Source organism: Schistocerca cancellata, chromosome 9 (genome assembly GCF_023864275.1).
Source record: "Schistocerca cancellata isolate TAMUIC-IGC-003103 chromosome 9, iqSchCanc2.1, whole genome shotgun sequence".
NCBI lineage: Eukaryota > Metazoa > Arthropoda > Insecta > Orthoptera > Acrididae > Schistocerca > Schistocerca cancellata.
In genome coordinates this window covers 214,068,995-214,087,550 of record NC_064634.1, presented here as the reverse complement: position 1 = coordinate 214,087,550, position 18,556 = coordinate 214,068,995, and the positions used below count along the sequence as shown (strand labels likewise).

Genomic DNA, 18,556 nt, shown 5'->3' with positions numbered 1-18,556 from the left:
CGAGTTAGGGAATTCATGGGAAACCTAAATCAGGATGACCACACGCGGGTTTCAACCGCCGTCCTGCCGAATGCTAGTCTACTGTGCTAATCATTGGCCTACCTCGCTGGTTGGTGACACAGGAGAAAGTGTTGTAGAAACGGAGGAGTGACTGGAAATTTAGAGGATCGTGACTGAGTGTAACTGAGAACTTGTGCCACACCTGTTGGTGTTCGAAGAGGGATGTGAAATCCATGTAACGGAAATGTAAATAGCCCAGTTTCAACCCTCCTGATGGAAATGGGATAAAAATTGGGTAGTTGAAGTGGGAATTTGGAGGTTTGTCGATGGTTATGATGAGAAATTGGTGCATTGGCTGTAGGTCTTCGAAGAGGAATCGAAAACATAATTAACAGAAAAGAAAATTGTCTGATTTCCCAACACAAATATGTACATGGGAGAAGAAAGCGGGGAAATGGGAGCTCGACAGAGAATTTAGAGAGAGAATGGAGATTGATGGTAACGGAATACTGCTGTAGGCTTTTCATCAACGAAAATGACTGTAAGTAGTCAGTTTCCCAAAGTTTTTGGGAGGATATTTTCGGAAACGAAGGATAGATTGGGAATTTGGAGAAAAGTAGGTGTTTGGGTGTGACGAGTAATTCGTGCAATAGCTGTTGGTACTTGAAGATGTACTGTAAAGTTAAATAATTGAAACTTAAATTGTAGAGTTTTCGAAACTTCGCAGTGGGATTAGAAGCAAATATTGGGGATGTCAAGGATGGACAGTCGATTTGGAGAGAGGTTAATGAGAGGATTTGATGGGGAAATGTTAGGGCGTAGAGGTGGTCGCGCTTACCAAGATCCTCATGTTGATACGGCTGCCGTGTGGGTGCGACTGGGGCGAGCAAGGCAGAGTGTCGTGCCGGGCACTACAGCTGCGCCTGGCGCACGCTGCTATTTATACGGCGCCGCGGCGCAGCGCGTCCGCCGGCCTGACCCTGTTATGGCGCCCCTCTCTCCGGCCTTTCTCCTTCTCTCTCCCGCCCATCTCGCACCCGGCTATCGCCATCTCGTTTTCCGCGGCTGTTAGCTGCACTGCCAGTGCTCGTCACCACGAGGCTGTGGCAAATCCATTCCGTCACTCATTCATCCCGTACCACTTTACGAACGTTACCCATTGTTGCTCGAGTCGCAGCAGGTTTCCTGTGCAGGTTAACTCAGAGCACGCTAAGTTACGCATCCGTCATGGTCGTCATCTACTGTGTCCGGCATATTTTACGGCAGTAGCAGCTTTGTGGAAACACCTCAAGGGCGTCAGGCAAAGTGCGCTGTTTAGTGTTCGGCGGCGAGGACTGATTATGCGGAAAGCGAAAGATATTTGCTGTTGTGACCTCTTCCGTATAGTTAAACGTATTGCGAAATGTACTCATGTGTACAGTATAAGTATACATTAGTAACGACTGACGTAATGGCAAGGTCAACAATTTTTACCGGACAGGGCATTTATTCCCTTGTCTGGATCTAGTTTTCAGTCTTGACAGTGAAGTAAGATCACCTACATGCAGTCGTTGTCTCTATAGCCGTGACAGTGTGTGTGGATTTGCAAAAGAGCGAAAACATTTTTTTCTTATTCTTCTTCTTTCATTTCAAGGACTTGGTAATGACCCGTACCAAAACCAAAGAAATTTAACAAACGTCTCTTCATTGATCATCCATTATCTCGCTTTCCACTTTGGTTGAAATGTCATATGAGCCATGACACGTGGTCAGGTGGCGACCTTTTGATGTGATCGTATTATTATTCTTCTTCAGTGTTCTGTTCGGTCATTGTAGCCTTTACGTCCAGTTATTGCGTTATATGTTATTTTGTTATATGTTATATGTTATTGTGTTATATGTTCTCTTTCAAATTCTGAAGGTGGCAGTGTTGAAGTACAGGAAGTGAAAAGCAATTTACAATTTGTACAGAAACCAGATGGAAGTTATAAGAGTCGAGGGACATGAAAGGGAAGCAGTGGTTGGGAAAGGAGTGAGACAGGGTTGTTGCCTCTCCCCAATGTTATTCAATCTCTATATTGAGCAAGCAGTAAAGGAAACAGAAGAAATATTCGGAGTAGGTATTAAAATCCATGGAGAAGAAATAAAAACTTTGAGGTTCGCCGATGACATTGTAATTCTGTCAGAGACAGCAAAGGGCCTGGAAGAGTAGTTGAACTGAATGGACAGCATCTTGAAAGGAGGATATAAGATGAACATCAACAAAAGCGAAACGAGGATAATGGAATGTAGTCGAATTAAGTCGGCTGATGCAGAGGGAACTAGATTAGGAAATGAGGCAGTTAAAGTAGTAAACGAGTTTTGCTATTTGGGGAGCAAAATAACTGATGATGGTCAAAGTAGAGAAGATATAAAATGTAGACTGGCAATGGCAAGGAAAGCGTTTCTGAAGAAGAGATATTTGTTAACATCGAGTATAGTGCCAGGAAGTCGTTTCTGAAAGTATTTGTATGGAGTGTAGCTATGTATGGAAGTGAAACATGGACGACAAATAGTTTGGACAAGAAGAGAATAGAAGCTTTCGAACTGTGGTGCTACAGACGAATGCCGGTTAGGTGGGTAGATCAGGTAACTAATGAGGAGGTATTGAATAGAATTGGGGAGAAGAGGAGTTTGTGGCACAACTTGACTAGAAGAAGGGATCGGTTGGTAGGACATGTTCTGAGGCATCAAGGGTTCACCACTTTAGTGTTGGAGGGCAACGTGGACTAAGCAGATTCAGAAGGATGTAGGTTGCAGTAGGTACTGGGAGATGAAGAAGCTTGCATAGGACAAAGTATCACGCAGAGCTGCATCAAACCAGTCTCAGGACTGAAGACCACAACAACAACAACATGTTCACTCAGCACAGTGTCTCTTAGCGTTAGTCTATGAAGTGACCTCAGAAACCTCGGCTGTTTTAATTCATCGTTCATCTCCTCTTCATAGTATGCAGTTTTCACTATCATACATAAGGGCAGGCTTTCTTTTATTTCTTTACTCATAGGTATTCCAAGATACTTCCTTATACATTTGGTTCAAATGGCTCTGAGAACTATGGGACTTAACAGCTGTGGTCATCAGTCCCCTAAAACTTAGAACTACTTAAACCTAACTAACCTAAGGACATCACACACATCCATGCCCGAGGCAGGATTCGAACCTGCGACCGTAGCAGTCGCGCGGTTCCGGACTTAGCGCCTGAACCGCTAGACCACCGCGGCCGGCCCTTATACATTTACAGCATTACATTTCTGTATACTTTTTTCCACACCTCAGTTAGTTCTGTATGTCGATATCTCTGTCCAGAGGTAATTAAACGAGTTTACCAGCAACATCGTTTTTCTTAGTTTTTTCACTTCTTACGTGTTTCCCTTCCACTGCCATTACTTTTCTTTTATTTACAGATACAGCGTTAATCAATTTATACTCATTACTTGTGAAGCACATTCACTGTCTGCTAGGAGAACTTGGTCGTCTACAAATAAAATGATGTTAATAAATTAATTTCATTCCAGATCCATATTCAAAGTGTTTTTAAAATTGCATTCTTCTATAACTTTGTTTATATGCAGATATAAGTGAAGAAGTTTTTGTATGTGATACCTTAACATGTACATATGTGAGTGTGTCGATTTTTTCTCTGTTTCTAACAGTCTACGTCACGTAATTTACTACCCGATATTTTGTGCAAGGTTGTAACTCCATCAATAATAGCTCTACACCTCTCAATATAGAGAAATCGTTTTATCTCTGCACGTCCACCGTCCACACTTTAACAGCAGACCTGCTGCCCATCCGAAAATAAGCATGAATGGCTTGCTCTTGCCTGTTGGACTTGGAGGTACTTACAGACCTATAAGCGTATGACCTGCAACAGCTGTAAACGTAAACACTGATATAATGGTGTTCAGAACATCATCTTCAATCACCAATGGAAATATCGGCGGTTATTCTCAATACAACCTACAGTATGTAGGATTGATAAGACTTCTCACTCTTGGTCTATCCCAGGTTTACAGTCAAGTTAGCAAGTTTCATAAACGCCGCTTAATCCCTAATTTCAATTTAATATCTCTTACCATCCAGTGATATCTCAGTTACTGCTTTGGGTATCTTAAGAAAACCAAATCTTACCATCAACCGCACAACATGCCAAACAGTTGGCTCCTAGCGAGGTGACGCACTTAGTAAGGCACTGAAATTAGAGAGGAGTTGGATTTAAATCCAGCCCCCATTTCTCAGCAATGCAGCCACACGGATTTAGATGTTCCGTGGTCTCCCCTCTATCCCTTAAGGCCGATTTCGTTTCTGCTCCAAGTTCATCCTAGCTTTTCCTCTGTATCCTGATATCTGGTCTTTGATTGGAAGTTAAACCCTAAACGTCATTTCTTTTCTCTTTTTCGAAATTGTACGTCCACGTTCTGGTGATAGAAATTACAACACTACAGATCGGGCACTGCAGGATCTCTGGCAGAACCATATATAGAATTACGTAGTGTTGAAATCGATTTTTTTGTTTGTGATCCATTTTTGTTGGAAGACACCTCCCAGGTTCAGCTGTATTTACTGATAATTTATGTTTGGTATCTTCGATTCAGCTTTAGTCTATGGTCTGTCACATTAGAGTGTGAAGACTGAGGTACATAACTCGGAAATCGTTAACGTAACGTGATCATAATTAAAGATGAGTGAAATTCTGAAACCGGTATTGTTAGTCGGCATTAAAGGTCACTGTTGCTGTAACTCAACCCTTACGTGGAGCTTGTAGGGTGGTCGTCTAGACGATGTGTGGCTGCGGAATTAAAAGGAGCGAGGCACTCAAATTTTCATCTCCGAATATGTGTCCACAGTCACGAGTGAGCATAGAGGTAGGTGAAGATATAATGAATAGTCTCTCACACGAACAACTCTCAGCGTGCTGTGATTCATCTAACAGTTTGTCAACATTGTACAATTCACGGCAACAGAATAACTCTATACAGCCATCAAAGAATCAAAATATTACTGAGCTCCAGAGGTCCGAGACAATACATTGTATTTGTTAGCGAGTGAACAGTACATGATATGTTTCCATTAACATTTCCAGTGCAGAGTTGGGGAACAGTCGCCCCATTTGTGTAGACGGGACCTGTAAACCATCTGAAAGTATCGTTGATGCTACAAATGCGTCAGTCCGTCGTTAAGGTGTGCGTGGATTCGAAACCGATTTCATTATCTACAAGTTTGTTAGCTACTCTAAATAACTGAACGGTTATGATCCATTTATTATAAAAAAGTATCTGCTCTCGATCAAGGTATATTTCATACCACATCTCTCGTACTTGTAGAAATAGAGTGGTGTAGTGATATCGTGTTTGACGGCCGGAGTAGCCGAGCGGTTCTAGGCGCTACAGTCTGGAACCGCGCGACCGCTACGGTCGCAGGTTCGAATCCTGGCTCGGGCATGGATGTGTGTGATGTCCTTAGGTTAGTTAGTTTTATGTAGTTCTAAGTTCTAGAGGACTGATAACCTCAGAAGTTAAGTCCCATAGTGCTCAGAACCATTTGAACCATTTTTGATATCGTGTTTAAGAAATTGGAATCTCATCTCACAGTATCCTAACTTTTTCTCTTGTTTGCCAGAATCACTGGCAACTCGTCAGAATGTTCATCGAATATAGAGACGCATGCTTTCCGTGCATTTTCTATTAGTTTCCTAAGTCAGGTGGCACCAACATACCCTTACTTCCACTACGTATGTTATGCCACATTATTAGTTTGTTTGGTATTTAGTTTAAATTCTCTGTGTAGATAATGATAATGATAATTGCACCTACAGATGCATTTTCTTAAGTGAAATGAGCAGCCTACATTGACTGGTTAGTAACTGAAAGTACACAAAACAAGGAATCTTTCGAAACAGTCTCAGTATATTAAAAACAATATGCTCGAATTTGATCTGTTGAATTCTTAATTTTTTATGCGTATTTCTTACAGTACGACAGAGAGCTATCGAGAAAAATGAAAATACCTCTGAAAATAGCGTCATAGTATTAAGAACTGTTCTAAGTGTTTGTGTTTGTACTGCTTGTTCCTTGTTGCTTTTCTGATCCTTGAAACTTCAGGTCAGCCTTACGTAATTCGTAAATATAGGTGACTGTCTTGTTTAAATCGCCCAACGGTTTTCTAATCCAATACATTATGACTGGTATCTTAAGGCACTCGATATCCGAAATGTTGATGGTATAATAATTTTTTGGGCTTCTATGCGAAAGTGTGTACTTGCATGATAGCCTAATACATGAACGACGCCAGTAGTTGGATATTTCTACGACTAGTGAAACATTTCAGCCATTGACTGTAGGTCATTTCAGGACCTGAAAGTCTATGGAAAACTGATTATGCTCAGGACTCTTTAGAGCTCAACTGTCAGGTAGACATAGAAGATTAGATGCCGGGGATAGGAAATACGATGATTGGCAATGTATAGTCTCACGGCGATATGAAGTAACAAACTTTTGCATTTGCTTAAACTGGTCAGTAGTTGATTAGTAGTTAATTGATTGTATAACCGCCAAGCATCCAAACAGATGATCGCAAACGCCATTTTTTTTATAAGTATGAGAAAAAGGATTTATATGGACACACAGACACACACACACACACACACACACACACACACACACACACACAAACACACACAAACTTAGATCAACAAACAAACAATGAAACAGAAACCGGGTAAGTTGGCAGCACGTATGAAAACAAATGATATTCTGAAACGAAACTTTCTGGCAGATTAAAAGTGTGTGCTGGACCGAGACTCGAACTCGGGATCTTTGCCTTTGCGGGCAAGTGCTCTGCCACTTGAGCTACCCAAATACGACTCACGCCCCGTCCTCACAGCTTTACTTCTGCCAGTACCTTGTTTCCTACCTTCCAAACTTCTGGACATAGAACCTGATAGTTAAACTGCTATTTTACGAAGACACGGTGACTACACGAAAAAATTGAGGCTTTCAACCGGTTTTCCACTTAGAGGAAAGTTACCTGGTTTTCACATGGTGGATCTGATGCTGATCTGTCAGTGCCTTTCCGTTTTATTATGGATAACGACCAAGATCCGTTTTAAGTCTCTAACCACTACGTGATAAGGATAAAGAACTTACGAACTTCGAACATGCTGGAGTAGCGTAGTTCTACTGAAGGAAAAAAATGATCTAATATTCCAGACACCCACTCCAAGTGCCTTGTTAAAAAGGCGAAACACGTCCTGGTGCATAAATGAAATAAAACATTAATCTGCAAAATTTACTTGCCAAAAGTCGTTTTTCTTGGAAACCTATGGAAAATGTTCAAATGACTCTGAGCACTATGGGACTGAACTTCATAGGTCATCAGTCCCCTAGAACTTAGAACTACTTTAACCTAACTAACCTAAGGACATCACACACACCCTTTCCCGAGGCAGGATTCGAACCTGCAAACGTAGCGGTAGCGCGGTTCCAGACTGTAGCGCCTAGAACCGCTCGGCCACCTCGGCCGACTATACACAAATTCTGCGAAAGTGGCCACTTTTTCTTCAGCTTCTAGCCGTGCCAAGTGGTTAAACAGCTACGAGTTTTTGGATCCGTGCTCCTCGGCCATTAAGCACTTGACAATAGCCAAGGAGCACTCGTCCGATAGCTCGTGGATACTTTACCACCTGGTAGTCTGGAAGTTCAGAGAAAATCTTATTACCATGATTACTTTCTAGTCCCAGTCTCAAGGTTCGCCACAAATAACGTCAAAATTGTTCCGTTATATCAGTTGCAGGTGGTATTACATCTCCATGAATGCGGGAAGTGTTAATTACATGAGGAAAGGTCGGTTTAATGTCCCTGGCGATAGTGGTTATTAGCAGCGAGCTGAGGACTGTAAGGCAGCAAACGGGCCCGTTGGGACTGCAGACTGGTGGTCTGGAACAGGCCAGGCCGGTGAAGAAGCGGCAGGGATTTGCGGTCTGGAGAAAGGTCAAGCTGGCGAGGGGGCCCGCCGGCGGGCGGTTAGTGGGTGGGTGGGCGGCTCCGCGAGGAATGCCGTCCTTGCGGGGCGGTCGCTGGTCGCGTGAGCACACCAGCATCCGCCACACCACAGCCTGCTACCCACCAGCCTGTACCCTGTGTAGCATCACTTGAATACAGAATGAGTCGAAAAGGACTTTACAATTTCGGAATGATACTGAACTTTATTGAGGTAACTTACCCAATCGGTAGATGTAGCAAACAACCTGAAGTTACACGTACAGGTGTCAAGCGTCACTTTGGTTCTATTTGACTGCCATTTATGATCTGTCACATAGGTAATCAATTTCTTCCCACACTTGTTTTTCACGTCGACTACATTGTTTGAAGTGGAGGAACATACACACGCTCTTTAATGAAACCCCAGAGAAAGAAATCCAGTGGTGTCTAGTCTGGGGAGCGAGATAGCCATGCGTTTGAACCTTCACGGCCATTCCACCGACATGGGAAGCGATTATCGAGGAAGGCTGGAATGGCTCAAATGATTCAAATGGCTCTGAGCACTACGGGACTTAACATCTGAGGTCATCAGTCCCCTAGACTTAGAACTACTTAAACCTAACTAACCTAAGGACATCACACACATCCATGCCTGAGGCAGGATTCGAACCTGCGACCGTATCGGTCGCGCGGTTCCAGACTGAAGCGCCTAGAACCGCTCGGCCAGCATGGCCGGCAGGAAGGCTGCAACTTCTGTGTACCAAGAGTAAATTCTAGGCCAACTTGGAGATTCCGCAGCGCATTCGGAGTGAAATTTACGCAGGACAGGTGTTGCAAATTTCGTTTTATGAAACCAAAACACAGAGCGAGCAGACTCCGCACCAGTGAAAGTTGCCAGTGTAACTGTGCACTGTGCTGGCGCTTCCAGTGGCGGAATTGGGTACTGATTCCATACGTGAATCAAATTTGCTGCCAAATGTTGCATGTACCGATTCTGTAAGTTATCTCAATCAATTTCCACATCGTTGCAAAGTCCTTTTTGACTCACCGTGAATTAAATCTGGGATCTGTTTATAAAGGCAGAAATCGACAATTTCCAGTGGCTCCGTGATCATGAAGTACACGCACGTAAGGAATTTTGCTGTCGTGGAAACAAAATAACCCATGACGGACGAAGCAAGGAGGACGTAAAAAGCTAACTAGCAAAGGCAAATAGGGCAGTCCCGGCTAAGAGAAGTTTACTATTTTCTAACATGGGCCTTAATTTTAAGACGAAATTTCTCAGAACGATCATTCGGAGCACAGTGTTGTATAGTCATGGGCACTGGAAAAATATGAATTTAAGATAACAGAAGCATTTTAATTGTGATGGTACAGAAAAGAGTTATAAAACTAAGCCTTCTGATAACCTAAGGAATGAGGAGGTCATCCGTTGACTAGGCGAAGCAAGGAACAGATGGAAAACACTGACAAGAAAAACTGACAAGATGATAGGATATGTAATACGAAATGAGAAGATAGCTCCATGGTGCCTGTGCAGTGTAAATTCTGTAGAATGCATACAACAAATAAATCAGGATGTATGGTGCAAGTATTACAATGAGATGAAGAGCTTGGCACAGAAAAGAAAGTCGTGACCGGGTGCGTCAAACTTGTCAGAATAATGCTGACTAAAAGCCTGAAAATTACAGCATCGCTATTCGCCCTCTTATTTGTCAGTATCGAGCCCAAAAAACAGAATATTCGCATGTGTTCGACTCATTTGGAACTGTACGGGTACGAGATTGATTAGAGTACATACAATCACATTGCTATGTTTTACGATATTTTAATGTAATAAAACATGGAGTTCAAGCCTATTCAACTGAACTTTGTTACTATTATTTATTCAAAGGTTCTAATAACATGTGTTTTATAACATTTATTTACAGACTAGCCGTTGCCCCAGCTGTGCTTGCATAACAGTACTTTTATTATGACGAGAGGTTGTGAGAAGGCACTTTATTGGAAATGAGATAATGTCAGCTGCCCTCACGGATCTGTATTTTTGGGTGAGAAACCCTTATTAAGAAATACTTTAGCTGGTCGATGAGAGAATGAAGTACAAAAAAGTTTAGGGAAAGTCAGAAATACAGAATACAAGTCGCTGAGTAATGAAATAAACAGGAGCTGCAGGGAAGCTAAGCCGAAAAGGCTGCATGAAAAACGTGAAGAAATCGAAAAAGATTTGATTGTCAGAATCACTGACTCAGCGTAATGGAAAGTCAAAATAACATTCGGCGAAACTAAAAGCAAACGTGATAACATTAAGAAAGCAACGAGAATTCCACTGGTAAACACAGAGGAGAGAACAGATAGGTGGAAAGAGAGCACTGAAGGCCCTTTCGATGGCGAAGATATGTGTGATGTGATAGAAGAAGAAACAGGAGTCGATTTAGAAGATACATGGGATCCAGTATTAGAATCAGAAGAGAGCTCTGGAGGTCTTAAGATGAAATAAGGCAGAAAGAATAGATAACATTCCATCAGAACTTCTACAATCATTGGGAGAAGTGGTAACAAAGCGACTATTCCCGTTGGTGTGTCGAGTTAAAGAGTCAGGCGACATACCATCTGACTTCCGGAAAATATCGTCCACATATATCAGAAAACTGCAAGAGCTGACAAGAGCGAGAATCACTGCACAATCAGCTTAACAGCTCATGCATCCATGTTGCGGACAAGAATAATATACAGAAGAATGGAAGGGAAAACAGGATGTATTACTCGACGATCAGTTTTGCTTTAGGAAAAGTAAAGGCAACGGACAGGAAATTCTGACGTTGCAGTTGCTAAAGAAAGCAAGACTGAAGAAAAATCAAGGCACGTTAATAGGATTTGTCCACTTTGAAAAAGTGTTAGACAGTGTAAGATCGTGCAAGATGTTCGAAATTTTGAGAAAAATTGGGGTAAGCTGTAAGGAGAGACGGATAATATAAACTACGTTCAAGAGCCAAGAGAGAAGACTACCAAGAACGAAGTGCTCGGAATAAAAATGGTCTGACGCAAGGATGTAGTTCTTCTATCCTACTGTTCAATTTGTGTATCGAAGAAACAATGATGGAAATTAAATAATGGTTCAGAAGTGGAAAAAAAAGAAGAGAGAGACGTGATGTGTGTCCGCACGCTGCCCCTTCCAGTCTCTGCCGAGCACTGCGAACAGAGGGGCAAGGATAGAAGCTCACATCCATGCATCGTGCTACTGAAATAGCTGTGCACTACATAACATGTACATTATGTAATATATTTAATAATTTTAACATCTACACTGATGTAAAAATAGATATTCCATCTCCTTTTCCACCCTAAACCTTTTTTCCCCATAAAGTAGCATGTGTTCTGCCTCATGGTTCCAACTACCTCCGCACCAAATTCCATCGACTTCGGTTCAGCTATTTAGTTGTCAAAACAGAACAAAAAAATGGTTCAAATGGCTCTGAGCACTATGGGACTTAACCTCTGAGGTCATCAGTCCCCTAGAACTTAGAACTACTTAAACCTAACTAACCTAAGGACAACACACACATCCATGTCTGAGGCAGGATTCGAACATGCGAACGTAGCGGTCGCGCTGTTCCAGACTGTAGCGCCTAGAACCGCTCGGCCACTCCAGCTGGCGAAAACAGAACAGACAGATTTACTTTCGCATTTACTAACTGAGCCGTGCATGACTCGTGTTCATCCTCTTTATTGTTTGTCATCTTCTATTGCGGTACTGTCGCCTCATTTGCTTGTTCCATTTACAGGCGTCACTAACTTCCTGCCTTACTTGTCCGTGAGCGGCAGCAGCAGCGCTTATCGACAAGTGCACTGTTGTACCATCTCTGGAGCGACTGATAGTACTTCCAGGTCGTCGTGTGCCTGGCAGTCGAGTTGGAGACGCACCAGCAGTGCAGTCGGGACACAGCAGCAGTGAAGTCGGGGATGGAGCGCCGGTGGGCGCCGACAGCCAGCGCTCCCCGCCGCTGGCGACGCACATGAACCGTCTGATGGAGGGAGATTGAAACGGGACGACCGTTGGTTGGTCATTCGGTTGGTCGTCACATCGGCCGACGTATGTTTGGTCGTTTCACCGTTTCCGGATCTGGGCAGTCGGTCGTTAGGCATGAAGGAGCAAGGGAGTCTAAATCGCGCAGTGTCTGGCCGGGGCTGCTGGCGGTGTGCACGCACGGTTAGAGTGTGAGTTGCTGCTTGCGAGTGCTACGTAGTTCGTCGCCCACCGACCTTGGACATGAAAGTCGAATCCTCACTGAACCTACAATCGAGCCTCAGCTGTATACATTTCTTCGTTTGATCCCAGTTGTAGCTTTTGGGACATTCGCCAACAGCGTGTGTGTATTCAAGGCGGTAAGTTTCCAGTCGCCTTCTTGTGGAGTTGAACTTAATTTATTCCCTGTTATTGAAGTTGACCAGCGGTATCTTCTGCCTTGTGGCCGTTGAGTTTCCGGTTACCTGGCCTGGTCGTTGACCTAATTTTTGGGAGTATATTTTCCTCGTCGTGCTGTTGCTGTCCAGTGCGGCGTGTAGTTCGACAACAGAGGTGTTGTTGGTCGTTGTGGGCGCCAATGTTCTGTCTGTCGGTTGGGTTGCCTTCAGAGTAAGAAGTCGTTGGACAGGCTGCCTGTCTCACCTAACTGCGCGTTAGTGTTACAATCCCAGGCCGACCGTTGGAAACTTCTGAGCACTGTTTCTTGTGTGTTACATAGTAATTTCCCTGCTTGGGTTTTAGTTATATGGTTGATGTATAGCCTTCAGCCGAGTATCAATAACTCGTAAATTAATGTACTTGTCTTGCCCTTAAGGCATGAGATTGTTATACTTTTATATGCGGCCTTCAGACGAATTTTGCATGAAATCTTTTAAGATAAGGCTATCTGCCTTTTGATTGAAACTCTTCTTATCGCTTAATATCCCGCCTCCAGTCAAGTTTCATTAAAATTAAATTTCTAAGGCCTTCATCCTGTTTAGATTGAAGATTTAGAAAATATTTTTGGGTGAAACCTCCAGAAGAACCTTGTATTTTAATTTTTTGCTTAGGCCTTGTGTATTGGATTTTGAGTGTGGCCTTCAGCCGATCTAAAGTAAATGAGAGGAGGTCGAATAATGTTTTGAGTGTTTTGCATCCCTGTTGTAATATAGTGTGTTCATAAATAAAGTTTATATGTTGAATGCTACTGATAGCAACTAATTTTCGCCCCTTTTCACAACCTAATCCGTTCTGTCCTAGTCCAAGCGTTTCAGTAAAGTAAGCATAGGAATGTGGATTAAACACGCTGAAGATAGGCATTGCATTCCTTACGTTGAATCGTATTACGTAGCATATATCAATAATAAAAGCATTTTCCATATATATGAGTCATTTGAAAGTTAAAGAGTAAATAGCTCCTTCAATGACAAAATATTTTCTACTAATTCGCAGATTCATTCAAATGAATCAATCTCTTGTATTAAACATTTTCTACATAGCCTTTGTTTTTCCTGGCCGTTGAAAATACTCCCACACCAAATTTCGTAGAAATCGGTTGTCGTGAAAACGTAACAGACAGTCTTACTTTCGCATTTGTAATACACACAGAACTTTAAATTACGATATCTTTGTTTTTCTCACCAAACTGCTTATTCATTGGTCCCGACTGTTTGGGTGTCTGAATCTCGATTTCTGAGTCGGCGGGCGCTACGGTGTACTGGATGAATATAAAACCAGACACCGTAAAGTAAATGAAATACTTGGGTCTCGTGAAAGTAATAGTATGTCCTCCGGAGAAAGTATTATGTATTTGTGACAGATGAGGTGAGACCCATGTGCTATTAGAAAGCCTACAGATGGGTTCTTTCCGAATACCAGATGCCAGTGGGATAATTTTAAATCAAGCACAGGGCTTGTGCACTATCTGCATGACGTGCTGCATCCATGATTTACGTATATATAAACCAACCCATATGAGATTGTGAACGAAATTCTCATATCAGAAAGTGTAAACGATGGATGTAGTCTTTAGTCCCTCCCGTTCACATTAACGAAGAAGCAATAATGGAGATAAAAAAGATAGGTTTCAAACACGTGATAAAAATTCGCGGGAAGGATGTCAGTGATACGATTTGCTGATGATATAGTTATCCTCACTGAAAGTAAGAATCACCGGAACTGTGAAGTGGAATGAGCAGGCTAACGAGCACGTACCTTGCATTTACAGGAAAGCGAATAATGATGAAAGAAATGAGGGAGAGCGGTAATGAGATCAGTGACAAAGTCATCAAGACTGAGCAGTTGCCGAATACTGCGGCGGCCCTCGTGTTTTTGTGCAATGATTAGGTTTAACTGAGAGAAATGCGCTGAAGCCCCTTAATAATGTGGCTACGGTGAACAGTTCACGATAAGGGCACAACAGAAAAATCCCAGATGAGAGATCGTTACTGTAAAATGCCAAATATGCAGCAACCAGACCCAGAAAATATTAGATACAGGCTCCCAGGTAGATGCCATTTTCCTTGACTTCCGGCAGGCGTTCGATACAGCTCCGCACTGTCGCCTGATAAACAAAGTAAGAGCCTACGGAATGGTGCAGGGAGTGGCAACTGACCTTTAACATAGACAAATGTAATGTATTGCGAATACACAGAAAGAAGGATCCTTTACTGTATGATTATATGATAGCGGAATAAACACTGGTAGCAGTTACTTCTGTAAAATATCTGGGAGTATGCATGCGGAACGATTTGAAGCAGAATTGTCATATAAAATTAACTGTTGGTAAGGCGGGTGCCAGGTAGAGATTCATTGGGTGAGTCCTTAGAAAACGTATTCCATCAACAAAGGAGGTGGCTTACAAAACACTCGTTCGACCTATACTTGAATATTGCTCATCAGTGTGGGATCCGTACCAGGGCGGGTTGATGGAGGAGATAAAGAAGATCCAAAGAAGAGCGGCGCGTTTCGTCACAGGGTTATTTCGTAAGCGTGATAGCGTTACGGAGATGTGGTAGACTCTGCAAGAGAGGCGCTCTGCATCGCGGTGTAGCTTGCTGTCCAGGTTTCTAGAGGGTGCGTTTCTAGATGAGGTATCGAATACATTGCTTCCCCCTACTTATACATCCCGAGGAGATCACGAATGTAAAATTAGAGAGATTCGAGCGCTCACGGAGGCTTTCCAGCAGCCGTTCTTCCCGCGAACCATACGCGACTGGAACAGGGAAGGGAGGTAATGACAGTGGCACGTAAAGTGCCCTCCGTCACACACAGTTGGGTGGCTTGCGGAGTATAAATGGAGATGTAGATGTAGAACCAGTCACAAGATCATGTTATAGTTGTTCACTTTTGCAATTCGATTTCAACTCATTAACAGCCATCATCAGTGCTTTCAACCAATATGTGCCCTGAGTGGTAACATTGTCTTAAGCAGGTTTCAATTCTGCTTTGGTAATTTTATGGTTTACGGTCGCTGTACAACTTGGGAATCACATGGAGCCCACCATTCATAAGTTCCGTACTGTATCAACGAAATAGGCATACTGTCAATGACTTTTTTTTTGAGTCATCGGTCTTCTGGCTGGTTTGATGCGGCCCTCCACGAATTCCCCTCCTGCGCCAACCTCTTCATCGTAGAGTAGCACCTGCAACCTACGTCCTCAACTGTTTGCAGCATGAATTCCTATCTCTGTTTTCCTCTACAGTTTTTGCTCTCTACAGCTCCCTCTAGTACCATGGAAGTCATTCCTTGATGTCTTAACAGTCTCCCATCATCCTGTCCCATCTCCTTTTCAGCATTTTCCACGTATTCCTTTCCTTTCCGATTCTGCACAGAAACTCCTCCTTCCTTACTTTACCAGTCCATCTACCTTTCAACATTCGTCTGTAGCACCACATCTCAGATGCTTCTATTCTCTTCTGTTCCGGTTTTTCCACAGTCCATGTTCTACTACCATACAATGCTGTGCTCAGATCCTAGGTTCTCAGAAATTTCTTCCTCAAATTAAGGCCTATGTTTGATACTAGTAAGACTTCTCTTGGCCAGGAATGCTCTTTTCGCCTGTGCTAGTTTCCTTTTGATGTCCTCTTGCTCCGCCCGTCGTGCGTCATTTCCTGCCTAGCTAGGAGAATTCCTTAACTTCCTCTGCTTCGTGGCCATCAATCCTGATGTTAAGTCTCTCACTGTTGTCATTTCTGTTACTTCTCATTACTTCCATCTTTCTACGATTTTATCTGAATCCATATTCTTTACACATTAGATTGTTCAATCTGTTCAGCAGATTATGTAATTCTTCTTCACTTTCCCTCAGGAAAGCAATTTTATCAGCGAATCGTATCATGATATACTTTCATCTCCAATTTTAATCCCACTCCTGAACTTTTCTTTTATTTCCATTACTGATTTTTCGATATGCAGATTGAACATCAGGGGTGAAAACTACAATCCTGCCTTTACACCCTTTTATTCTGAGTATTTCCTTCTCGCTCGTCCACTCTTATTATTCCCTCTTCGCCCTTGTACATATCGCATATTATCCGTCTGTGCATATAATTTCCCCTATTTTTATTATAATTTCGATCATTTTGCGGCATTTTACACTGTCTAACGTTTTTTGTGGGTCGACATATCCTATGAATGTGTCTTGATTTTTCTTTAGTCTTGCTTCCATTATCAACCGCAACGTCGGAACTACTTCTGTAGTTCCTTTACGTTTCCGAAAGCCAAACTGATCGTCATCAAGCACATTGCCGAGCATACGATAATTATGTTCTGCGGCTCTGGCCGTGACGTAATTCCAAGGAGTAGTCCGGTTAAGTTTGAAGAATAACTATTTATACGTATTACAAGCGCCAGTAATTAAATAAGAAATAAAACCCACTGCACTGTAATTAGGTACAAATAAATCGTCACACTATGATGCAGACCCCCTTATCAGATAATTTCAGAACGAAAATATAGCCTTCTTTATCAGAACAGTGTATTTTGATTGGGCCTCGTATTACCTAGCTATAGTTTATAAAAATTCATTCAGTGTCCATGCACAAATCATGTTGTCTGCTGTAAATACCAGAATTTCGTCTTACTGACTGAAATTTACAATGTTTTAGTGAACTGTCCTTTTGTCACGGCATCAGCAACTGTAGAAACGGTGCTGCTCTATTGTCTCCTCGCTCCAACGCTCATTCATCCTCCGTCCAGATAGATACTCAGGCCCAAGGAGTTTTGATGCTGCTTTGTGGCTCGTAAAGTAATCGAGAAACAATTTTTATAAAGAATCAAATGATTTTCCATCGCCTGCTTCCTTATCCTGCCTCTCAGGAGACATTTTTAATACAACAGCGTTAGTTTTGACTTATTACTTTAGAAAAATGCAAATGCACGGTGATTGTATTCGGACCGTTACATGTGAAAGATATGTGATACTTTGGAACAAAATAATGAGACACGGATGAAGTAAGGAGGAAATAAGAAGCAAACAGGGACGGGCGAAAGATGTTCATACTTCAACATATCGAATTTCTACCAACTAAAATCGAGTTATTTCATCGGTTAACCAATCGACATGTCAGTTACTCTAATTTATCGCTGAATATCGAAAGCGCAATTTTTATTGTCTGTCTTTTCTTGATTCATAGGCACTATAGTTCCCATCAGCAGATTTTTTACCCATTCCAAATGCTACCAATCCTTGCAAACCGATAGCAAATGTCTTATAACGGACTTACTTTAGATTAATATTCAGTACTAAAAATGAGCACATGATTTGAAAGTGAATCTATCTGTACTGTATATTCATTGTTACTTCCTTATTTGACTTCTACCACTGCAAGTGATAGGTACGAGGAGCAAAATGCACGCATTTGGTGGCACCATTGTAAGAAATGCTGGAACGTACTACCCCCTGCCACCAACTATGAGACAGAATGTGCGCTTCTCTTGTTTCCTGGTTATCTAGATAAAGAAAAGGTAAAAGTAACGTACACTCGGAACAAAACTCACACATATTACTGCACTGGTATTCAATTAAGAACGGACTCTGCTGTCTGAAATGTTTAGTCGTCATCCCACATCTGTTTTGTTAGGAATTTCTCAAACATACTTAATATACCAAGCCTCTTCTCTTTCGTCCGAAAGAGTGGCTTCCTTAGTAGACTTATTTGTGTCAGATAGCAGAAGCAGACCGACAGGGGAAATATATTAAACATAGAATTGTGTTAATATCTATCGGTGATGATTATTGGCTTCATTAAGTAGTTTATTTTTAAATAAGTGACTTCATATTCCACTACAAATCTTTAATTAGGTAATCGTCGATGTAATAAAACATCTGTCCATTTTTAAATGTTTGGTTATCATTTCTGTGCCTTAGATATCTTTCTTTAAATTCTTCTAATTATTAAAAATGTCGGCCGATATTTCTCGATTACACCAAATTGCAATATAAGTATCGATACTGTACTGTATAGCACTCCGTCTTCAGGCCGTAAGTGGCCTATCGGGACCATCCGACCGCCGTGTCATCCTCAGTTTAGGATGTGGATAGGA

The 18,556-nt window shown here is 42.2% G+C and overlaps 1 protein-coding gene across 1 annotated transcript in view; it reads right to left on the bottom strand.

Annotated features, from left to right (window-relative positions):
* LOC126100314 (endocuticle structural glycoprotein SgAbd-8) overlaps positions 1-910 on the bottom strand; it is a 40,044-nt gene extending 39,134 nt beyond the window's left edge. The window contains exon 1 of the mRNA XM_049910924.1: positions 839-910. Coding sequence (XP_049766881.1) covers positions 839-850 — 12 coding nt within the window. The 5' untranslated portion in view covers positions 851-910. The remainder of the gene's footprint in view (positions 1-838) is intronic.
* Positions 911-18,556: the final 17,646 nt, after the last annotated feature.